The sequence below is a fragment of the Mchenga conophoros genome, linkage group LG11 (genome assembly GCF_057382185.1).
Source record: "Mchenga conophoros isolate Kocher_MC1m ecotype Shallow Benthic linkage group LG11, M_conophoros_male_GT1.1, whole genome shotgun sequence".
NCBI lineage: Eukaryota > Metazoa > Chordata > Actinopteri > Cichliformes > Cichlidae > Mchenga > Mchenga conophoros.
The window spans coordinates 25,571,104-25,595,973 of NC_140536.1; the positions used below are offsets into that span (position 1 = coordinate 25,571,104).

At 43.8% G+C, this 24,870-nt stretch overlaps 1 protein-coding gene across 3 annotated transcripts; it reads right to left on the bottom strand.

The window, feature by feature from the left end:
* Window positions 1-1,608: 1,608 nt before the first annotated feature.
* prkcg (protein kinase C, gamma) lies at window positions 1,609-23,786 on the bottom strand. Of its 3 annotated transcripts, none has more exons than XM_085291876.1 (17): window positions 21,080-23,786; window positions 19,841-20,087; window positions 16,298-16,329; window positions 16,109-16,191; window positions 15,131-15,242; window positions 14,476-14,604; window positions 14,216-14,372; window positions 13,779-13,980; window positions 13,064-13,261; window positions 8,254-8,427; window positions 7,888-7,979; window positions 7,373-7,435; window positions 7,064-7,202; window positions 5,257-5,337; window positions 4,967-5,074; window positions 4,133-4,273; window positions 1,609-3,350 (listed from the first exon to the last, which is right to left on the bottom strand). In XM_085291876.1, the coding sequence occupies exons 2-17, from the start codon at window positions 20,080-20,082 to the stop codon at window positions 3,189-3,191; spliced, it is 2,115 nt and encodes a 704-aa protein (XP_085148002.1). In that variant the 5' UTR covers window positions 20,083-20,087; window positions 21,080-23,786; the 3' UTR covers window positions 1,609-3,188. The 3 variants fall into 3 exon arrangements, with proteins under 3 accessions (XP_085148002.1, XP_085148001.1, XP_085148004.1); XM_085291875.1 differs by having other exon boundaries at window positions 19,841-20,172; XM_085291878.1 differs by lacking the exons at window positions 4,133-4,273; window positions 4,967-5,074; window positions 5,257-5,337 and having other exon boundaries at window positions 19,841-20,172.
* Between the last annotated feature and the right edge of the window lie 1,084 nt (window positions 23,787-24,870).

Here is a 24,870-nt window from a genome sequence, read left to right on the forward strand (position 1 = left end):
GAAAAAAGTTGAGAACTCATTAGTGAGTATCTTTAGGGATGGAAAGGGTGAAAAACTCCAAATTTCACACATTTGCTGTGTGGAGTTTTGAAAATAAACACAAACGATAGATTACCTACCCTCAGTATCGCACAGTAGATAACTAATGACTGAATAAGGACTTTCATTCAACCCCACAGTACTGATGAATATCAGAAAAACGTGTAGTAACCTCTCCTTCACGTTCTCCTCCTGTCCCCTCCTTCTTTGTCTCCTGTGGTCTGTGTCCCTTACTCTATTTTTAGCTGGCTGGTGGAGGATTCATATATTTTTAGCAACGATATCAATAGTCTACAGCACACTCTGACCTCAGGGCACGAGCGAGAACGAGAGTGAGAGATTAAGGGGGGCGAGAATAAGAGACTGAGGCGCGATAGGAGCGACGAAGGATAGAGATAGAAGCAGAGGAGGCAGTGGCGAAGGAGGGGGATGATATCGTGTCAGAGTGACAGTGAATGATGGACTGCACATACAACTCCAACCACTGAGCGCTGGTGGTTCAGTTACACCAAGGCTGATGCTGTCAGTGCTAGAGAAAAGATTGTGATGGAAGTTAAGAATCAGCTTTAGATGTAAAAGAAACAGGCTGATGAGGAAAAGTGTCATTACGTGCTTTATTTTCTGTTTGACACTCTTCAGGTCTGCACTGCAGATTAGAAACATATCCCAGACAATTAAGAAGGTTTATCTGTCATTACAAACATATCTACCTCAGGTATATTCAGATTAAAGTCACTTTAACGTAAGCAAGTATGAACAATGGCTTTTTTTAAAATAAAGAAATAAATCAACACAAAGATCAAGAAGGTTTTTTTTCATTAAAATATGCTTTTATATGATATAGTCCACTCAAAATTATACTCCTACATATCCACTGCCTGAACACCATTAGCATAGAAAATACTGTATAAGTGTAAATCAGATCATAATACTGATGTAGAGGCCGGGAGAAGACAAGCTACACATATCAACAGCCAGCAACAGGAGTATTTCAAAGAGATACAAGCAACACAATAAATTTGGACAGGTGATTATTGAAGAATGATGTACAACGATGCAGTAAAGCATTTACAGTGCAGAACTGACAGAAAAGACAAACAGAGGGGAACAGAGATGAAGGGCAGATAGAGAAGGGAGGGAAGTAGACAGGGAGATGGGAAGTTGATGAGATTTTAATGTGAAGGTCAACTTGTTATAACTCAGATCTCCACAGGGATATTAGTCCCATCATGGTGATGCTGGAGGGGCCGGGGGGGGGGGGGGGGGGGGGGGGGCTGCTTCAGAGGAGGAGGGCACGGAGGGAGATGCCTGAGAGGTGTTTTTGCTGGTTCAACAGCTACAGTAGCCCACTGAACAGAGGGGTCAGCATCTTCTCCGTGCGTGAGTGTGTTCACATGCCAGGGATTGCACTTTTGAGCGTGAGTATGTGTGAAAGTGCGGGGAGGAGGGGGGGTGGAGGGAGCGTGACAAGGAGGCAGGCTCGTAGTGAAGACAAAGCGAGAGGCCGTGCGTGTTTGTTTGTCAGCAGCTTCGCACGCCATCACAGAAAGAGACACTTCACTGGTGCTGTTTCATCATTTTTTCCCATCAACTTTATTTTCTTTTTCCAGCACATAAAAACAAAACCTATCAGATACATGATCTATCAATGATCTATTGCACTATTGATCATCATCTATTGTAATTATCGTACTGAGGGATTGTGTGCACTGACATCTGACTTCGGCTCAATCGGATCTAAAATAACAGGCAAACAGATGTAAAGCAAAACTGTACATGAAAAAAAGAATCAAAGAAATAAAGCATATTTATGTGTAAAATGACCAGCTGGTTCATTAGATAAGAGCACGGGGATGAGATTTTTGCACAGCAAGTTTGCAGCCACCTGCTCTGCTCAGATAGGGCTTAATGACAGCACTGCTGTTATTTTTCCACGTATTGAACAGTCCTAGTGAGCCTCACTTTTAATTACTCCTAATCAATACTGTGAGCACATCATTACACAGCAAAAAGCTTTACGGCATACACCATTAAAATCATAAGTATATGTACCTGTGCAAGCTAACAAGCCTCTCGTCTGGGAAAGACATTAAAAAGAGGCTTTTATTGATAAAACTGTAATGTTTACTTGGAGTAATAGGATATTTGTAGTTGCAATGCAGATAGGCCATATTCCATAGCGTGCTCAAGAATAAAAAAATAATAATAATGCAGATAAACTGTGAATGTCAAATGAGGACTCCCTTCCAGTGACATTACACACCACACAGTGTGAGCCTGGGTGGGTGGAGCAGAGCTGTGGTCCACCCTAACTGTCACATTGTGATAACTGCATTGTTTAAACATCTCAGTGGGTCATCTGAAGTCGTTAAACCTTGAGGTCGAGCCAGGTCAGAGGAGTCTGACTAAGCGCTTCCACAGGACGCCTCTCTTATAAAATACACAAATATCTAAAAATGGCTCCCCGCTCAATTTGCTTCATAGTCAACATGTCATTTATCCAAAATAGAGAGCACAAAAAACCCCAGAGTGAGATACTGTAGGTAGTCAGAAAGAAACATTTAAGTGCTGTTGATGCTGAGTACTTGCAATGGACAATACAAAGTGCTAAGGTGGAATTGGCATCAAAATGGTGAGATGTCCTGCTTTTACATACTGTGTGGTCATTGTAGCTGCATGAATGAAACCCTGACTGGTGAAATATAACTGGTAAATTACACGTGTGCACAACATATGACTACTTTACTTAAAGGAAAGGAAAGTAAAGTATCTGCCTTGGATAGTCTAGTGCTATAAAAACTATCTGCATGCATAGAGATTATTTTTCTCACGTTCATACTACAGTACCTTTAGATCAAGTTAAGTCTTATAAAAAAAGTCTAAGATGGCAGTCCATAGTACTGACTATGTTTGCAGTGTTGATACACATTGTGTGATGAGTGAGTTAATAGACATGCATCAAAGAGAGTGCCCGAAAATCGAGGTGTCTTGGCATTTTCATGTAAACGTCTGAATTTGGTTATGAGAGGTGTAATACTCGCTGCTAGCTCTCACGTTCAAATTCTCTGCTATAAAACTACAATCGGAAGGATAACAGGATCATCTGGCTAGACTTGGAACGGCGGCTGGAGCAGATTTGGGAGCCGTTTTCAAACAGCGGTGAGCGGTGACGGAGCAAAGTCTGGGTTGATGAAGGAGAAGCCTTCGAAGTCTTCCTGGTTCATGGCTGCGAGTATATCCGGGTCCGAGGGGGTGAGCGCCGTTTGAGCAGCTGTGAAGAACTTGTCAAAGTTCTCACCTTTTTTCCCACCCTGGCGATGAAGAAGAAGAGAAGGTATGTACACACAAGACTGAGATTGGGGCACATCTTCATGCATGCATGATATTGCATCCACAATAAACTTTACAAAATCCCTCCCCCCGGAACAAAAATAGTTTATTAAAAATGTTAAACTATAAAAAGAATCCACCCCCACGTTTTTTTCCTCACTGAGACCTCCTTTTATCTCACTACAGAAGCACACAGGAAGAAAGCTGATCACATATCCTCCCCAGATGCCTAACAGCATATGACAGCCGTTCTGCCGAATGATATGAATCTCATTTGGCTAATGGGCCTGGCCTCTAACCCCTGAGCATACTCGGCTCACTCAAGGCACACCTCACAAACGGCCAGTGCGCCGGCACTTTGGCAAGTGGCAGGCTAATGATGACATACATTTGCATATGGGAGGAGTAGGCAAGACCCCAAGGTCAGAAGGTCTTGTCTGTTATGACTGAACTGTCTGTTCCTGAGCTCTTAAAGCCTATCTAAGAACCCAAAGAGGTGATAAATGAGGAAATAGAGGGGATGTGAAGGGGAGAGAGGAAGAGACAGAGAGAGGAAGAGGGAATGAAAAGGCCAAGGCAAATGTGGAGGAAACACGCAGGGAAACGAGGGACAATGTGGGAGTCAGAGAAAAAGGAGACAGATGGAAGAAAGTGACAGCTCCAATTCCCTATAAGTGTCCTCAGAGAGGCAGAGAAGAGAAGAAAGAGAGGAGGAGGAGGAAGAAAGAAGGAACATGTGGTTCATCTGTTTAACTGAACTGACAGTTCTGGGTTTGAAAGGTGGCGGGATTTCCAGTCTCTCCAGACGGTCCCAGTCAATCCAGCGGAAGAACGGATGCTCTCTGATCTCCCTCTCTGCATCTTCTCCTTCACCCAGGCGCTTGGCCGGGTGCTTTGTCAGGAGCTGAGTCAAGAGAGGAGGAAATGAGGGGAGAAATGTGAGAAAAAGCGACTAGGCTGGGATAATAATGTGATACAATAAATGACTTCTGTTTATGATCTGCCTCGGTTAGAGCAGTCGGTGTGCATGATAAGCTTTGCTTTATTTTGGAATCATGTACTGTAATCCAATTCCTTTGTTGTCTTGCCAACGAATGGATTTTTATTGCACTATCACTTTGAAAAACCTTGACATTTTTTGGGAATTATGCTTGTTTGCTTCTTGCAGAGAGATGAAGATCATTAAGATTCTGCTATCTGTACACCAATTATGAAGCTACAGCCAGCAGCCACTTAGCTATGCATAAACAACCGGAAAAAAAACAAAACAGTTCTTATTCACTATTTGTGAGTAATAAAACTCAACTGTCCAAAACATGGATAAAAACACTGTAGTGTAAAAATAAAAAGTTTTGCGCTGAAGAGTAAAGTTGGTTGCCTCCAGCCTGATATCTAACAGGCAGTTGTAAAAGTGGTGTCGGTCCAGCTCTTTGTAAAGAAGCAAATTAACATAGTTCCAAAAACTATTCCTTTAGGCGACCGAATACAATCTTGCACGAGCAAAGAGTTATTTCATTTCCTGATTTACAGTACATGAACTTTTATCTTAATTGCCCGTGTGTTAAAAGTTAATATGAGAAACGAGGATTGAACTCACTCCCTTGCAGATAGCTACAGCCTCCCGAGAGAGACTTTTTGGGTATGAGACACTCTGCTCCATGATGGACTGAAACAGCTCCTCCTCGTCAATGCCATCAAATGGCGGCTTAAAGGAAAAGAGAGTGAGGGAGAGAGCGGAAGAGTTTAAGCACAGACCTGTGGGCAAATTGATAACGAATATAATGAAATTAAAGTTCTTTGAAAGTCTTTTGAAGTGATTACAAAGGACGAGTACTGGGGGCTTAAAGTGTCTGTGCACGCTATTGTTAGGATTAAGCTGAGTGTTACCTGTCCTGCCAGCATTTCATACAGCAGCACTCCATAAGACCACCAGTCCACTGCTTTATTATAGGGCTGATAGGCCACAATCTGGGGGAGGGAAAAAGGATGGAGAATGTATGAGAAGATATAAATGGGGAAGAATGGCAGTGCAGCGATAGGAAGAGAGAGGCAGCTGGCTGCTTGGATGATATGCAGCTACAAGAAACAGCAGGGGTGAAAAACAGAGAGAAGCGAAAGGATAAAGTGCGGCGTAAGGGAGGGTTCATGTGTGAATGAGCTCAGAAATAATCAACACACGGATTTGGATTTGCACTTGTGTTCACAAGCTTGTGTGTTTGTTTGTTTGTTTGTTTGTTTCCCCGATACGTGCGCGCGTGTGTGTGGATGCCAGGAGGGGGAGGTGGTGGTGTGCTGTGCAGAGGGGCACGAGGGAACAATCCCCAGCCTCTGGGGAAATATATTGCAACTCTTCCAAAATGGCAGACACAGGAGAATCAATGGGTGTTTACATAACAGAGTCAATACCCAGGGGTTCCACAGCAAGGTTTACAATATCAAAGACGCACACAACAGTCGCTTCCCCACTTTCTCTCCCCCCCCCCCGTATCACTCAGCTACGAGTCCACCGACCGAGATGCGCCTTCACGCCTTCTCTGAAGTAAATTGTTTAAGATCACTTCACACAGTAAGGGGCACATACGCATTTCCAACAATTTGTAAGGTAAACATTATACAGGCAGACAGTTATGGTTTACATATCAAAAGAACGTCAAGCAAAACCACCTTTGCTTTTTCATTATTTCACTGCGGCTGATATTTGCACTGACATTATTTCAGCTCCGTCTTCAACCACAGACAGTGGCGCACATGAAAACTGAAACAGGATTTCTTTGTTACAAATTTATACTGACCGATGAAACGGATTTCTCTACTTTAAAAAAAAAATACAGATAATAGCCGAGCTTTTTGCCACCCTTTTCCTATCATTCAGAAAAATAAACTGCTGACTTGAAGTAATGTGATTACATGTAAATTCTCAATGTAATACTATTGCATAGGTACAATGTGGAACATTAACTTCAATGGAATCTGGTCAAAAGAAATGTATTTTATTGGTATACACTCATTTTATACCAAGGATATTTTCCTTAATTATTCATTACTTAACAACCTTTCATCTTTCATGTTTATGAGGGCAAAGAATCATTTTTTAAGTGCTCCACCGCAGCTCAACACAAACACTTCTTTGTTTGCTTCCTTCAACTCATTAACCATAACTTTAAATAAAAACCTACTTAATTTTACAGACTGCTGAAATCCCATAATAACATGAAATAAACCTCACTACATTTTCTGGAAATGTACTAAAAAGTAAAGTTGGCAAAATTTATAACTGCCGGGTATGAGCAAGGGCAAGCTACCCATTGTAGTGGTTTGTTTAACTATTTTTAAATAAAGACTTTACATGCAAGTTAAACCTGTCAGCGGCTGTGAGAAAGCGGCGCTATGCTCGTAAAACAATGTCTCTGAAGGACAGTAGTGACTTCTATGCAACACTCTCATAGTACAATCACACACCACTGCTTACTGAATCATGTGAAGTTAATTATTCACAAACTGCTGACAAGGTCAGAGAGGACAGAAGAGACGAGGGGGAGCTGCAGCGAAGCAACTCGGCGTCTCGCGGCAATGCAGAACAGGTCAAGCAAACTAAGAGGGGTGAAATGAGGGAAAATGAGGGAAAATAAGGAACAAATGAGGGAAATATCAGGAGTGACTGTGGACAATAGCGTGAGGGCAGTGGTCACGGTACCTCAGGGGCGATGTAGTCAGGAGTGCCGCAGAAGGTACGTGTGGTGTCGCCCTCGAACATGCCCTCCCTGCACATCCCAAAGTCTGCTATCTTTATGTGGCCCTCGCTGTCGAGCAGCACATTATCCAGCTTTAGATCCCTGAGAGGGGAGAAACGCCACACAGATATGAATCACTTTGATAGATACCATCTTTATAACAGTCATTAGCTACAAGAGACATGATAAATCTGTGTCGTGTCTGTGCCGAACGCAGACTGAAGTGAACACGGGCAAACCAGGCCACGTTATGAAGCAGCCCACTTCTTTACCTGTAGATGATGCCTTTGCTGTGGAGGAAGAAGAGGCCGACCGCTATCTCTGCCGCATAAAACCTGGAGGGAGAGAGGAGGAGGAGAAGGAGGGACAGAGAATCAGCTAATTCAAAAGAGGATGATGACAAGAGGTTAGGAGAGAGGGAATGGCGCTGGAGAGGGTGATGAAAGGGAGAAGCAACCAAAGAGATGAAAGGCAGGAAAATGAAGAAAGAGAGATGGAAATGAGCAACAGGGCAAAAATTTGTTTTAGATGATTGATCAAAGATTATTGATTAGAAGAACAGCCAGGGGGAGGGAGAATGTAGATGATACGATAAGATTAGTGGGAGGAGAAAGTCGGGGAAGAGAAAAGGGCTGGCACTTGAGTTGATGACTTTTTATGAGTCACCAGGTATAATGAACAAAGCTAAGGGACGAGTGTGTATGTAAGAGAGCACAGAACAAAAAAGCAGGAAATGAGACTTTGTGTAGATAAGGACGGTGATTAAAGGAGCTTTTTGACTACATACGCTGCGTGAGGCTCTTTGAACTTCCCAACTATCTGAATGTGAAACATCAGGTCTCCTCCGTTGACATATTCCATCACGTAATACAGTCGGTCCTGCAGAAGCAAAAACACACACACACACATGCGCAGGCTCCTCATGCATAAGCACCTCTTGTCCAAATTAAAAAGCAATCTGTTAAAATACCTCCTTCAGGACCGAGGACCTTGTTAAAGAAAGCAAGCTAATTATTTCATTTATTAATCGGAATTCGCCCAACCTGGACCGAAACAACTCCTGGGAGGACGATGCAGCCAAAGTGTCAGGCAGCTTTATGGCCAATTTAATGAAATTTAGATAGATCATTTGGGAACCCAGATACCCACACACCTCAGTCTGGAAGGCGCAGTAGAGGGACGTGAGGAAGTGAGGACGAGAAAGGAGCGCCAGAACCCTCCTCTCTACTAGAGCGCTCTCCGTGTCCTCGTCCTGGAAGAGAACGTCTTTCTTCAGCACTTTTATGGCAAACAGACGCTCGCTGCCTCGCTCCTCTGCCAGCAGCACCTGTGCAGGAGCGGGAAGAGAAGAGAAAGTTTCTGAAGAAACAAGGAGACAAGCGTGAATCCCAAAAGTCTGCAAAGCAGCTACCGTATGTCTTCAAAACCCATAAATAAACAAAATGTTTACAGAAAACACAGGACTGGCTTTCGGGTTGAAATGTTAGAGAGTCGAGAAAACACAATTTCCCCAAAATTCCAAAGTCACCTTTGAACATTTCTGAACGGATAACACAACAGCAGCAAACCAGGAGCAGCTTTAAAAAAATGACTATAACTTTGGCATAAAGTCCTCTCAGACTTAAAAAAAAATCCCCAATGCAACTCTTCTCGCTCCAAAGACAGCCATGCATGTGACGTGCTGTACTGCAGTCAGGTCTGAGTGTTTTTTAGGTTATTGTGTTAGCAGTGATGAGGTGCACTGGTCGCAGGAGAAAACTAGTTCCACTGTTTAAATAAACCAGCGCCCGTGTAAAATGAATAAAAGGCATATATAGTGCAAGAGGAAAAGAAAAAGTTATAACTTCAGAATGGATAACAGCAAGTTTGGTAATGTACATGTATGATGAAATAACTCAATGTAAAGTTTAATTAAAGTTGAAACAGGCCTGAGGGTTTCGAGACATTAATGTCTCGAGTGGACAGGGAAAGCCCTAAAAGCTTGCTCTCGTGTTTTAATCAGACATTAAAAACACATTTTCTCACTCCTATTAAACTGGCTGCTCGTGGGTAGCTCTGAGTGCTAATGATGCTATAATTTTCCACAATGAGTGCCACGTGATCCAGGTTTCACTGAGATAAATATGGTCAATAAATATGGAAAATGCTGACAACAACACTGTTAGAAATGATCAACCCTCAGTGCTGAGCTGTAATAGAGGCGAGTGGAAATTAAGGATCTCATTTTACTTTCAAGTGGAGGTGAATAGCACTGAAAATTACACCGTTTTTAAAAATATATATATAAAACAGTGCGACTACGCTAAGATCACTCCCTCTGTGTGTGTGTGTGCAGGGCTATTGATGAACTGCCAGTCAGCAGGAGAAATCCTACCATCTGTGATCGTGTCTCCTGCTCTGTGTCGTGGTTTTAAACCAACTCACATAAAAATAGGACTCATCACCCTGCAGAATATTACAAATCTTAGTAGCATGTACTTTTTCTATTTGCCGCTCTTGTTATCCCATTTCCTTTTTGGTCATTTTGTCACTTTCTGCAGCACAGTAATCCTTCTCTCTTCCCTCTATCTCTGTCTGTCTCCTTCTCACTTTCCCTCACTCAGCAGCCCCGGGGTCTGTCTCTCCTTAACGCTTTCAAATCCGGGGACCAGGAGGCATACAGTGCTGCCAGTGCCAACCTGAGAAGAGGCATCAAGACTGCCAAGCAGCAGCACAGGAGGCGTATCGAGGCCAGGTTTGAGAACAACACAAACCCAAGGCAGGTCTGGGAGGGCATCAGGGCTATCACGGACTACAAAAGAAGAACACCATCACCCTCAGCCGACAGTTCTACTCTGGCTGAGGATCTAAATCTCTTTTATGCCCGTTTTGACAGGGAGAACACCGACCCTGTCCTGTCCCCTCTCCCCTCAACCGACCCTGCTCCGGTCCTGAGCACTCATGAGCTGAGGCGTGTGTTCCGGAGCATTAACACCAGGAAGGCGGCCGGGCCGGATGGAGTGCTGGGCCGGGTGCTAAAAGACTGTGCTGCGGACCTGGCGGACGTCTTCACCTCTATATATAACACCTCGTTGTCCTGTTCACTGGTACCATCCTGTTTCAAAGCAGCAACCATCGTTCCCATCCCAAAACAGTCAAATGTCACATGTCTGAACGATTTCAGACCTGTGGCACTCACCCCCATTCCCGCCAAATGCCTGGAGAGACTGGTCATTAAACACATCAGAGCTGCTTTTCCACCATCCCTGGACTCGCACCAGTTTGCATACAGGGAGAACCGGTCAACCGAGGATGCGATCGCCACAGTGCTGCACACATTACTGAAGCACTTGGAACACAGGAACACCTATGCACGGCTCCTCTTTGTAGACTACAGCTCGGCTTTTAATACCATCCGGCCATACAAACTCCGTCCCAAACTCCACCAACTGGGACTTAACTCCTCTCTGTGCAACTGGATTGTGGACTTCCTCACTAACCGTAGACAGAGTGTCAGAGTGGGTAAGAACACCTCTTCCACCCTTGTGGTCAACACCGGTGCCCCTCAGGGGTGTGTTCTGAGCCCTCTGCTATACACTCTCTTCACCCATGACTGTATTTCCTCCTGCGCGTCCAATCTCATTGTTAAGTTTGCAGATGACACTACAGTGCTCGGACTTATATCCAACAATGATGAGACAAACTATAGGACAGAGGTGCAACAACTAGAGTCATGGTGCCACGACAATAACTTGGTCTTAAACACCAAAAAGACCAAGGAGATCATTGTAGATTTCCGGAAGAGGGGTCATAACAACCATCTGCCTCTCTTCATTGGCAGTGAGGCGGTGGAGAGGGTGAGCAGTTTTAAATTCTTGGGGGTAACTGTGACCGAGGACCTGTCCTGGGGCAACCATATCACCTCAGTTGTACGGAAGGCCCAACAGCGCCTCTACTACCTGAGGAGACTGCGGAGCGCACACATTCCCAGATCTCTGATGTTGAACTTCTACAACTGTGCCATCAGCAGCGTTCTGACGTATGGATTTCTAGTGTGGTTCCCCAGCTGCACCAAGGCCGATCAGCAAGCACTCCAGCGGGTGGTGAAAGAAGCTGGCAGAATTATTGGAACAAGTCTGCCAGAGATCAGTAATATCTTCCCCACTCGCTGTCTGAGGAGGGTGCACAGTATCCTGCGGGACCAACATCACCCTGCGCGCCACCTTTTCCATCTGCTGCCCTCAGGGAGAAGGTACAGGTCTATACAGGCCAGAACATCCAGACTGGCCAACAGCCTGTATCCACAGGCTGTGAGGCTCCTGAACTCTCTGCCCCCCTCTCACGGACAATAACCATATCCAACTTCTTAATAGCAATGAACTGGTCTGCATTGGTGCATCATATCTTTATTCTCTTCCCCCTCCTGCCCCCCCCCCCTCTTTCTTAAATAGATAACTATCATATCTGATATCATATCTCACAGTACAATAATATTGAATGGGTTGCATTGTTGTATTTTGTCATGTTTCTCAGGTCTTTGTCTGAATTTCTACGAACATTATTGCTAAGGATTGTCTTATTGCATTGGAGTCACACTGGGTTAAATATGTACACTTGGGTTTTAAGGGGTATTTATTATTTTCTTCTTTTTTTTTTTGGGTTGTATGGAAGCCCCAAACGCAATTTCATTGTTCTTGACAATGACAATAAATAAATAAATACTAAATAAAAATACTTTTGTCATGGTCCTGAGTCTGAGGACTCAGTGTTTTGTGTTCCTTATGCTTTTGTTCATTCAGAGTGTGTATTCTGTTGTGATTTTGCCATTTGTTAGGTTTCTGTTCTTTGCCTGCCTGCTTCCACTTCTCTGTGTTCCCTCTGTCTGTTCATGGTGTTATTGTGTCTGCTCATGAGTCTGCCTGTCAAGTTCAGTGTCCGGTCTGGTTCTCTGTGTCTGTTAGTTTCCTGTTTTATTCTGAAAGTTCATGTCTCATGTCAGTGTGTTCAGTTTTACCTCTCCCCTGTCTCGTTAGCCTTATTGCTCCCAGCTGTGTCTCCCTCCTGTGGCCCATTCCCTGATTACTCCCCGTGTATTTAAGCCCTGTGTTTTCCTGTGCTCTCTGTCGTGTCGTCTGTTTAACTCCATGTCAGTCTGCATTATTCTGTTACCTGGTATTCATTCTGCGTCTCTCTGCCATCTCTCTTTGTGCATTTCGCTCCTCCTCCCGTGAGTGTCTGGTTTAAGTTTTGTTCTTTAGTTTTCCCAGTTTAGGTTTGTTTACTCCCCGCTCTGCTCTTCCTGTTTTGTCACTTTATCACCTCTGCAAATAAATTTTCACTCGCACCCCAGTCAGTGCCTGCATCTTGGATCCTTTTCTCAATTCACCACACGACTGCTGTGCAGCCGTGACAACTTTCTTGGGTCCTTTTTTTTTTTTTTTTTTCCTCTCTCCTCACATCTTACGTAAGTCGAGTCTATTTCTCCTGTCCTCTGTAGACTCTCCTCTGACAGTTATGAAACAGCACAGGGGGATTTCAGAAGAGGAAGAAGGACTCAAAACTCCTCTCTCTTCATTATGTCTCATCTACTGGGGAATTAAAGAGAAAATGGAGAGCAAAGGCTCCCTTGAAATGAACACCTCCAGGATGACTGCCTGTGTAGCATGTGGGAAGCTCACGACTGCTGACAACACAAAAGCAGCAAAGGGTTAAATGAATCATTTGGCAGCAGAAGTAAAGACAGTGAGTATGTTCGTAAGAAAGGGTAATTTATTATTTTTTTCAAAGAAATTCTGGTTTCCTGTGCCTGGGAGCTGCTGCATGAAATGCCACTTGAAGGTCAAGTCCATCGATAGAAGAAAGGATTTAAATCCAGGAATAATCTTTGTTGTTTCCAGCATGAATGGTCTCTTTGATATCATTCACAGTTGCTGGATAAGAGGTGATGATTGTGTGTACAAAAGAAAAGATGGCATTTCGTTTACCTTGCCAAAGCTGCCTTTTCCAAGAACCATGAGGAAGTTGAAATCGTGGATGCCCATTTTAACTTTGCCAGGGCCCGGAGTGTGGACAGGGGGACAGGAGGGAATGAGGGTCGGGGACAGGGCCACGGGAAATGGTTCAGACAGCGGGGAAGGCATCGCTTGAGGCAAAGAAGGTGTAGTAGCATCTGGCTGAGGCTCCTGGAGAAATAAAATGGGATGTTTGAGAGATAAACGACACACACCCACACAGATCCATAAAACAGGAACCCAAGACAAACCTCAAACTCCCTCCTACCCCCCAGTTTTGGACTGCAGTCAGGCAGCACAATTCTGCACCCTGGTGGATGCAGAGTGCAACAGAGAAGAAAGGGCACTCAGTATAATTTATTATCTAATTATTTAGCAATAACACCGGCATTAATCTTCCAAGTTTTTTTTTTCTTCCTTAGATAGAACTGTAGGAAACGGGATAGTTCAGCAGGACAGACGCTGACCCAGTATGAGCTGTGGCAGCTGCTGTTTGTTAGATGTAGGTAATTATAAGCTGATAAAAGCTATGCCAAGGTCTAAGGATGAATGGTCAAAGGCATGGCACAAAATAAAGGGTTGCTCCACTTCCTGGTGAATACAGGTATAAATATCCCGTCACTTGCTTTTTGTTCACTTTGAGCCCATCTGATGGCTTTATGTCCATATAAAGCAGCCTGCTGCCTACCTGCAGGTCCGGGTCTGGCACAGGAATGTTGTAGTACTCTCCCTCATCTTGGGCCAGCAGTTTGAACCAACCACTGATTGGACGCCTGAAGATCTCACTCACGCCAAACGACAGCGCTCCCATGAAATCGTTCCTAGACGTCCGGTCCCAGTCCCATATCTCCACAGACAGACGCCTGTCCCACTGGTGACCACGCACGGAGCTGAGGAGTCAAACACACACTTGTGACAATTTGATACATGATGAAACACAAAGCATAGAACGAAATCATCCCTTTTCAGTGTGACCTTTGCTGAAATGTCTTATTTCCCCTGGATATCAAAGATGCACCTATAAGAAAGTAAAGGTTAACGCCGCTGAGTAATCCGATTTTACATATAGCAACGTTTGTGGCAGAACCCTGTAAATTTTCCACCCTAAAGTTTGCAAGGACTCACAAGGTGAAGCTCTCATTCCAGACGGGATTGAGTGTTGAGCGGATGGTCTTAGTCTTCTGTTTGCTGTGGCTCTTTGGGTCTGGAATCAATTTCAGTTTAACATACGGGTCTGACAAGCCATTTGGGTCCATGGGCATCAAGTTACGAGCCTCCCGCACTGAAACAGCAGTGAAACAATAAAAGGAAAGAAGAGAAACCTTACATTTCCTGCAGAAGCCTGCTTTTTGTTTAAATTGGTTGAATCCAGCGGGTCCTCCCACCTGTGACAAAGACGTCCTCCTTTTCTCCTCTGATGGTCAGATGGATTCTCCCTCTCTTCTCTGTGTGATCCTGGCCACACAGACTGGGGACGCTGGTCTCGCATCGCCGATGGACGTTCATGTCACAGCCTCACCACACAAAGACGCACAAAAGACAAAGTGTGAACACAGACATGCACTGGATACATGTGGAGTAATTAGTTGTAATCAGTCTAAATCCACTAGCTTTATTAAGCATAATAATTAAAAAGATGAGATGAGGAATAGTGGTTGTGGGCTTCACTAGCTTTCAAAAAACAAGAACATTTATGTGAGCAAGTTCTGAAATTATTGGTTGGTATGTGCCAGACATTCTTCACGGGGTATAGAAGCCTCCTGGACTCTCCACTAGTTTCCAAACTCTTCATCTAATTCTCAGCAAGAAAGTGAACAAGCGCTTTTTCTTTTCTTTTTTTAGTGACTAACTATTCCTTTATCTTAGCCAAAAAAAAAAAAGAAAAGAAAAAAGGATTAATGATAATAATAGCTGGAAGTCTTCTCCAGATGTGAGTTTCAGCAATGTGCATATGTGGAGTGATATTCATCTGAGCATAATAGCTAATAAAGGCTCGAAGCACGTAGATTTATGTATCTCATAGAGTGGAGTGAAACTCACTGGTACATTTCATGCCCTGGTGTATGAGGCCATACAGCAACGAGCCACAGTGGTCACAAAATGTAGGGCTGGAGTACGTGTGGATCTTAAATGTGTGTCGACTCTTCAGGTCCTGAAATAAAACAGAAAAACAATCTGCGCTGAGAACTCGTTCTCTCTCACACACACATACATACGATGATTGTGGAACACACACACAGACACACACACACACACACGTGCAGAGCGTGATTAGCGGAGAGAAGATGAGTGGGGCATTCGTGGACAAGCCAATTAGATCTCTCCACTCGGAGAGGACACACAGTGTCTGTGTGTGTGTGAGCGTGTATATACTGTGCACAGAGGGATGAATCATTTTTATCTCTCTTCAGCTCATCAGACCACCCCACCGCCACGCTTCATACACCACCTTCTCCCAAACTGTTTTCCCTCCCTTGTCGCACTGAGTCGCTATTTAAAAACTGTCACCCTGTTTCTTCTCTTTCCCTCTGTGTGTTCTTTCACTGTCTCATCCATTTTCGATCTCTCACACATGCACACACACACACACACACACACATTTTCTCATTGACCTCAATTCTCAGGCAGTTTATTTAGCTGGTAGAAAAAAAATGTGAGTGAAAGACAAATCTCCCTGAAATCCTCAAAATGCCACACAGAAGAAGACTGAGCAGTCTGTGGCTCTCGCTCTCTTTCTCCCCCCTCTAATTCTCACTCTTATCAGTCCATCCTGCCCTCCACCTGTGTCTCCCCCACACCCTATCTCCCACTCCCAGCATTTCAGATGCCTTCTAGGACTGCACGACATGAGTGCAGACGTCATGGATGGAAACAGGCTGCATGATGAGAAAGATGCATGGACTGATGGCTGACTCACGCACACATGCTACTGTCATCAAAGGATGTTGAAAAATGATGATGACGATGCAAATCTTCACAAAAACCGAAAATAAGAAGGGAAAAGATATGTCAGCTCACATCTGGTCTGGGGGCGGTCACAGAGCCGGGGCACGTGAAGGTCACAAACTCGTGACATCTTTTGTGGACCACAAAACTGCAAACTAGAGAAAGCAAACATCTCAGAATGAATCTGCTTTGCAGGACAAAAAATACATCAGAGAAGATTAACGCTGCAAGGAAAGGCAATAATGCTAGGTTTATCTCTACCTTGACATTGGAATCCCTGTTTCCCAATGCCCCTGTGTGAAAAAGACACATGGATTAAGATACAAAAACAATTTTCTGCAGTCCTCCTTAAGGTGAAATATTTAGCTTTGGAGAATGAGATATTGCTGTTGCGTTACTCTGCACTGTATAAAGACAGGAATGCAGACTCTAGTGGAGAACAAATTGTCTCATAAAAAGACAAAAAAACACCAACAACTTGATATACTAAGTCATTATGTGTGAAGTTTGAGTGCTTTTCCTTTCAAAGCCTCACCGCTGACCAGGTCAAACACTTACACGCACACACACCAATACAATGCTTCTGCAATGTTGGCTAGCTTCCATGGTCTCCTTAAAGCTTTAATTGAATAATTAAGTCATTGATTGACTAAACAGTCCACTCAGCAGCTTGCCTGTTGTGGATCAAGTTTTGATTAGAAGACTTAGAAAGGCAGGCAAACGAGAGACCTCGACAGCTCCTCTACAGTCATACCGGAGAGGCTCAGGGGTTCATAGGAAATTGACCATAATCACTGATCTACAATCAGTTCACCATCTGGCTGAGTAATAATTAAAGAAAGGGTTGCTGAGGGTAATCTGATCCTTGATAGGCACTCAACAGAAGTCCGTGTCTGCAGCACCAAATGCATCCGACCAGTTCTGCTTTTTGACCAGCAGAGAGCATTAGAGAACCAGATATGGTGAGGATTCACAGAGCTGCTTTCTGGCCAGATATCACAGAGAATTTAATGTAGGGGATAACTGCATTTTGAATTAATGATGTGAAAAAAATCTACCAAACACATGCAATTGAATAAAATGCTTCTATAAAAAAATCAGACTAACCCCTCTTGGAGCTTTTTTTTGAGAAAGCTCTTTATCAAAAAACACACTTTGACATGTGACAATAGAACAAACACATAATAAACAAATGAATTTTGCTGCTGCAGATAGAGAATCTATGACACTCTCTCTGATGGTAATTAGCACCGTCCCCTCACAGCGAGCAGGTCCTGGATTCGAATCCATCAGCCGGCTGGGGCCTTTATGGGTGGAGTTTGCATGTTCTCCCCGTGCTCGCATGGGTTCCCTTCGGGTACTCTGGCACAGTCCAAAGACATGCTTGTTAGGTGTTAACTGGTCATTCTAAATTGGCCATAGGTGTGACTGTGAGCGTGAATGGTTGTCTGCCTCTCTGTGTGAGCCTGGCAATAGATTGGCGAGCTGTCCAGGGTGTACCCCCCCCCCCCCCAAACTCCCGCCCTATGACAGCTTGGATAGGCTCCAGCCCAACTGCAATCCCTTATTGGATAACTAGATGGATGGATGCTGCAGTTGGTGGCACAGCGGTGCAGTGGTTAGCACTGTTATCTCACAGCAAGAAGTGCCCGAGATTGAACCCGATGACTGGCTGGGGCCTTTCTGTGAGGATGCATGTGCCTGTGTGGATTCTTTCCAAGTTTGCTGGCTTCCTCCCACAGCCCAAAGACATGCATGTTAGGTTAACCGGTGATTCTAATTTGGCTAATGTGAGCATGAAATTGTGTGTCCTGTTGTTAGCTCTGTGACACACTGGAGACTTGTCTCTACCTTGACAATACGGATGCTTTAATTTCAGACCATTCTGATGTGGCTCACTATTATGGCTTATTGAGACACTTGATGGTGATGTTATGACCAGCAAATCTGATCTCCATCTATGCCAAATCACAATTCAGCCTTCTTCAGCCTCCTAACATCCACCAGGTGCTCTGGTTAGGATAAGGATTAGGTTAGGATCCAGTCTATTTATAGATAGGGTTTTTTTGTCCCACTTGGCACACACAAGTGGAAAAGCTTGTAAAAGAATAAAAAACAAAACAAAAAATAAACACAGGACCAAAATGACACTATATATGCAATGTTTCCTTAAATAATCCACTTGTTTAGTATATGGATAATACCATCTGACCCTAACAGTAAGCAGGTGACCAGCAGCTTGGTAGATGTTAAAAGGTTTAAGTATCATAACAAATATTTTAAAAACTATGATCCTTGTTAGTATGCTAAGACTGGACTGTGACACGAAGCAATTTCACTTTTTTAATGTTTTCAGACAGTTTAGCTTAGTTATTACCCAAAGGAGCCAAAACAGGTACAACCCACTCCTCTTTAAGACCTTGACTTAATAAACAAGATATTTACATTTACAAATTAGAACAATCTTGCCTTAGTCTTTAATTAATCTAACAATCTCCCCGGGGCCTCTAACACCGTGATTGAAAGCGTCTGCTCTGACATCTTGTGCAAAATAAGAGAGTTTTCAACCTCATCTAAGAGCTGCTACCACTGCCAAGACAGCAGCCAGTTGGAGAAATGTCCTGAAAGATACCCAGAGGCTGCTGGCACGTACAGCGCCCTGCATCCAACATACACTCCCACCATATGTTCAAACACACAGCCCCTTACACTCACAACGATAAACACAGACTACTGCGCCTTCAGTGGTCGCGCTCACAGGGTGTCGTCTGATCATAAAGAAGTCAAATCTGATTCTAAATTCATGTATACGCGCATAAATGTTATAAATGATGATAAGCACTGGTATGTTATTTTACTCTCAGGTTTTTTTTTTAAAGGTAATCTAATATTTTAAGTTATTAAAGTCACCTGTAAATACTTATATGTACTTCTAGATACTTAAAACCTTAAATACTTACACCAAATCCCAGTTTGGGATTTAGGTGTTTCTGAGATTAATGTCAGAGTTTCTGTAACATTAATCTCAAATCTCCAAATGCAGTCCAGCACCATCTGGAGCAATTACAGCAGATAGTAAACATGGTAAAACTCTATCAGTGCCAAACCGACTGCATTTTAGAATTTTTACTGCTTTTTACTGTATTTTACTGCTTTTTACTGTATTTTACTGCTTGGTTTAGTTTACTCATTAAAAAGCATACTACTAACTCTGTGAAAACAATCCTATGATGTGTTTTGCCTCTCAGGAGGAGACTGCAGAAGTCTGAAACATTAACCCTTTTGAAGTCTCAGTCTGAATTTCAGACTGAATGTTTTCTACTCCTGCATTATTATTGTGGATATCTCAGATTCTTCAGTCCATCCCTTATGAGTCCTTCAGATTTATGAAACTAAAGAGTACCCCTTTAAAAAAAGAAAGTTAATTATTACTAAAAAATTAAATTACTTCAGGGTTGGTGCCTGTCTGTTTTAATGCAGTCAGGCTAAAGTTCATATTCTAATTAAGTTCTTGTTTGTGTGTGTTTTTTCAGTATATAAATCAATGCATCGGCGTGTGTGAGTTCCTAAAGTAACGCCTGGATTATGTGGGCGGCAGTGTGGAGGTGAGGTTATGTGATCAGAGCAGGTCAGTGTGGGCAGTCTCTCCAGCAGGCAGCTGGAAAGGGTGAAAGAAAGAGAAAAGAAAAAAAAGCAGTGAAAGTCAGCACTACGTGGAGTGGTGGGATGCCTGAGGAGGTGGTGTTTGAACAGTTGGGGTGGTTTCTGTGTAGCTGTGTGTGAGTCTGTGTGTACGTGTGTTACCATATGAAGTCGGTGCAATGACTGCAGAAGGTGGGCTGTTTGAAGAAGCGTGCTGTAAACTGGTGGTCTTTCACTTCGACAATCCTTTTGTGTTTGAGCGCTCCCTTCCTCTGAAACACGGGCACCCTGGGTGGAGGGGAGAGAGGCGAGGGCAGAGGGGAGGCACTGGGGGAGGTTGCAGATGTAGGGGAGGCCAGTGTCAGTGGGGAGAGCGAGGGGGACGGGGAGACTGGGGTAGACATGATGCCTGGAGGATGCGGTAAAAAGATGAAAAGGTAAGGGGGATTGGATGATGAGTGTTAGTAACGAAGGCTTTGCTTTGAGCAGAAGACCTTGAATAGAACAGAGGAGAGGGCGGAGAGGAGGAAGCAAGGACAAGGAGGAGGAGCGGGAGGAGGACGATGGATGAAAAGTGTAATGGGTCAGAAGTTGTATTAATGGCACATGGGATGTAGGGTAGGGAGCGGTGAAAGAGTGACGCGATGAGGAGAAAGATCGAGAAGGGATGAATGGGCCGGAAGTGCAGCGCGAAAGAGGGAGCACAGGGAAAGTGGCAGGTAGAGATTGAAAGAGAAAGAAGAGATATAATGAAGGAGACAGGGAGGTTAATTCACATGCTGAGACAGGAGTCTCTTAAGAGACGCTAAACGATTAGTGCAACTCGCTGCGTCCCACATACTGCCTGCCCATGCTACCCATGCATATCCATGTCCCTCGCAGCTATGACTACCCCCCTTCCCTTCCTACCCCCTGGTCGTTATGTCAACTGTACTTCTGTTGCCATGTCAACAACACCCCCACCAGCTGCTCCAATATTAGAGTCTGGTTTCTCCTCATCTTCCTGCCTGCCTTTTTTAGCAATTAGTCCCATTTCTGAAGAAAAGTTTGGACCAGAATAATATGTACATGTCTATAGGGAATGAGATGCGCTGGAAAAAGTGCAAAACGGCAATATTAGCTGGAGAGATTGTGGTGCAAGAGTTGCACGCTACTAAATGATAAATGAAACACCAACAGAGATTTAATGAATAAATAAATAAGCCCACAGCGAAAACCCATACCATAAAAGAAATGTGATGAAATGTTTGTGTCTCAGCAAAGAAGCAGGAGCAAATCAATCAAAAGCGTGAAAGTGGACGGTAAGAAAAATGGCACAGGGCTCAGTAATGAGTAGAATAATGACAAGAAGAAATAAATGTTGTACAGACTCACACGGAAAAGATAATAAAGACTTAATACCTGAATTTGGGACAATTTTGGAGGAAAGTTTTGAGCTGAAGATGTCTTTCCCCTCGTGTTCTCCTCCTCCTCTCTGTCTGGCTCACTTCAAATGAAAGGCTAAGGTGTCACACCTGTAGCTGGTCACCTCAGGAAAAAGAGAACAGGGGGAAGAAAAAGCAGTGGCTAGCAGGGGAAAAACAGCCCCAAAAAAAGAAAAAAATGAAAAGAAAAATGTAAAAATGAAAAATGGGTAAGCAACAAGCGTTTTGAGAGACTCAAGCTTTCTAGGAACCAAATATAGAGAAGTGAAGTGATATATATCCGTTAACCCAGAGGCAGGGTGAGGAGGAGGACGAGATAGAGAGGTGGTATTCTCTTTCCAAGATTGATTCGGTTTTTACTAGGAGGAGGACGAGAGAAAGAGAAAAGGAGAGAGAGTGGAAGTAAAAACAGAAATACGGAGAGAGAGAGAGAGAGAGAGAGAGAGAGAGAGAGAGAGAGAGGAGAAAGATTGAGGGGAATAGGCGGCGATTCATTTTGAAATCTGGGTTACTTCTCTCAGGAGAGGGTGAGGGAGGTAGAGGAAGGAGGACGGATGAGGTAGAACATGCCATTTTAGCACCACAAATACAGTATGGACAAGCAAGTGCCAACTGTCTCTCACTTCCTCTTGTGCCAGATGGAGAGAGAGGATTCAGTCTGAAAGAAAAACGCAGAGCTTCTGAGAAATGGCTGAGCGTAGCTAAAAGTGGAAACAAACTCAAGTTTGCTGCCGATCCAGCTGACTGAAGGATCAACAGGCCTGCAAAACAAACAACCCTGTTAGTCCATGCTGCTACGGCTCAGTTTCGGGCTTTTCACATCAGCGTTCTGAGATCAGGAGTAGAGTGGCGATATAGTAACACTGCTCCGCTCTGCACTGAAACCAGGTCAGCTAAGCCTGATGGGAAGAGTAGTCTCCATGAGAGTGGGACTTTTTGTCTGCCGCCTCTACAGTTTGTGGGCATTCAAAGGACAGGCAGATAGTGAGACACACATGGCCCATAAAAACACAAAGCCTTACAGTCCAAACTACAACAGCAGATGCAACCTATTGCTGCATACACAGCCGAGCAGTAGCTTCTTACCTTTTCTATAGGGACACATATTTATTGAGACCCGGTAAGAGTCCAAAGAACTAAATGCTTCCAGATTTGTAATAGAAGCATCCATCCATTTTCTTCTGCTTATCCAATTTAGGGTTGCAGTTGGGCTGGAGCCTATCCCAGATGTCATAAGGAAAAAGGAGTGTTTGCCCTGTGCCAAACGGTAGACGCGCTAACACATAGAGACAGACAACCATTCACACTCACATTCAATCAAGATTTGAACACAGGACCTTCTTGCTAGGCTGATCACTGCACCACACACGCTCCTGCCCCTCCAAGAGCTTCATATACAAATTTCTTGATAATGAATAAACAACCTAGGCCAGAGATCATTATGGATTGGCGGTGGCTGCTATGGGCCTGGTAGATCCCCTGATACCTTTGAGAGAGCTTTATAACCTCAAAAAGAAGGGGAACAAATTTATAGACAAATGACCAGAAGGGGTGATTTGTCTATACCACAGCCCAGAAGGGCCAGGGTGTGCTCCAGCACGTCAAATTCAGATAAATGGCCTCTACTTATAAAAGTAAGACTAGAATATAAGATATTTGCAAATGTGCCTTTTCACTTTCTTGCCAGATGAGAACAATGACATCTCATGTCCGTTTAGCAAATATGGAGCTGGAACAAAGAGCTGGTTAGCTTTCCAAAAAGACAAAACAGTGGGTAACCACCAGCCACGCTCAGACAGTGGGAGAAGGGCAGAGTAACCAGAGAGAACCCACACAAAGTCAGGGATCAAGACTAAGACCCAGACTGGATTTAAACCCAGGACCTTCTTACTGTGCTTAGACCAGGGGTGTCGAACTCCAGGCCTCGAGGGCCGGTGTCCTGCAGGTTTTAGATCTCACCCTGGGTTAACACACCTGAATCACATGATTAGTTCATTACCAGGCCTCTGGAGAACATCAAGACATGTTGAAGAGGTAATTTAGCCATTTAAATCAGCTGTGTTGGATCAAGGACACATCTAAAACCTCCAGGACACCGGCCCTTGAGGCCTGGAGTTCGACACCTGTGGCTTAGACAGTAACAAAAGCTACCAATCTGCACTACTGAGCTCTCAGCAAGTCTTTGTAAATAGCATTCATGCAGCAATCATAGTGTAAGAATGATGCCGCTGTTTTTGGAGACTACGTGCCATGGTTAGCAGTGCAATGCTCATTATGATCTTTGGATGTGCTGAGATGTCAACAAGAGCCAGGCTATATTTAGAAGTCATTCATGAGAGATTGCAATGATCTTTACACCTGACTGTCACTCAGAAGTAAATAAACACATTTTCATAATTCATTAGTTTAACTTTAAAATCACAATCCCTTTCACAGGTTGAAAGCTCATGAAGCGACAGCAAGAACAAACGTTTGTCATCACAATGCTACTAATGCAAGCGCACACAGACACAATTAATCACAGTTTGTGTGCATGTATGTGTGCAGGCCATGTGTGGTCCACGGATGATCCTGGGAGAAGAGAGCAGCAGGCAGGATCAGAGGCAGAGGATGGAGGGGTGGATTGGAGTGGGACAGAGAGACTGAGAGAGGGAGCGAAGGGTTGAAGGTCTAATTAATGGAAATGTAGGTTATTAGTCTCCTGATGAGGACACTGGCAGAGAATTAATTAACAATTATAATTAGCAAGATTGTTAGAGAGCAAAATGGTGTCAGCCAGCAAGATAATAGTGAGCTAGCGTGCATAAGGTGTGCGTGTGTGTTAGAGTCAGTCATTTTTGGTGAAAAAAAATAACAGCTGTGTGAACATGCCCTATCTGACAATGATATATGTCATTTCAGCATTAGTCATGCAGAACCAGCAGCTGATTGGAAATGATAGGGAGGGGGCTTTCCTTTGCTTTTTCTCTATAGAACTGCCTTTGCTGTCTTCATTTTCTGGCCCATAAGACTCCCAGTCTTCATTGGTCTTATCTTGGATGAGTCATGTTCTTGTTCTGTTGTCACAACTAAATGAGAAAGATGTCCTTGCGCAGTGAGAGAAAGACACAGGGGCACAAAAATATAAGCAGCAGACCATGCACTCTTCAGTAATAAATGCATTGGAAAACAAAACATAAATGGCTCCCAATGCGTTCTCTCCATGCGGCATGATGAGTAAGCACTTATGGCTCTAAAAGTGTCTGTATCAGTGTGCTTTTGCATGCCCATTGAAGCATGTGTGCGTGTTTGATCCCGGGCCATAAAAGTGAGCTGGTGTGCAGCCAGCCAATGATGCATTAAGGCTGTAAACCAAAAAGACATATACACGTGGAAGTGTGCAAAACACACTGATTCGGCCTGCATGATTAACAGCAAAGGGAAATGCTATAGACACAGAAAGAACTGAAGCCAAAAGGAAATATATATCTGACAATGGAAAAAAACAGAAGGCTGAAGACACCACAAAAAACCTGTCTCAGTTATGACCAACCACTAGTCCCTACTCACTCTTTTTCTCTCACAGTCTACAGATGGCCATCTCATTATTTCTGACCATGGCTTAATGAAACAGAAAATTCTCCTCCGATAGAATCTTTTTGAGGGGGGAGCAATCAGCACTTTACCAATTACATGCATCCATTATCATCTAACGAGTGCTCAGTCGTATCAAGCACCGACTTCAACCTTGCTGGCTGGCTGGCTTTCTCCAATGAAATTAAGGTAAAT

What these genes read in the sequence shown, in the direction of transcription:
- prkcg (XM_085291876.1), bottom strand. Translation starts at nt 20,082, where the DNA reads ATGTCTACCCCAGTCTCCCCGTCCCCCTCGCTCTCCCCACTGACACTG. An exon ending in ACAGGGATTCCAATGTCAAG is followed by an intron (nt 16,192 to 16,297) that starts GTAGAGATAAAC and finishes TGCTTTCTCTAG; the next exon opens with TTTGCAGTTTTGTGGTCCAC. An exon ending in ATGAAATGCTGGCAGGACAG is followed by an intron (nt 5,075 to 5,256) that starts GTAACACTCAGC and finishes TTTTCCTTTAAG; the next exon opens with CCGCCATTTGATGGCATTGA.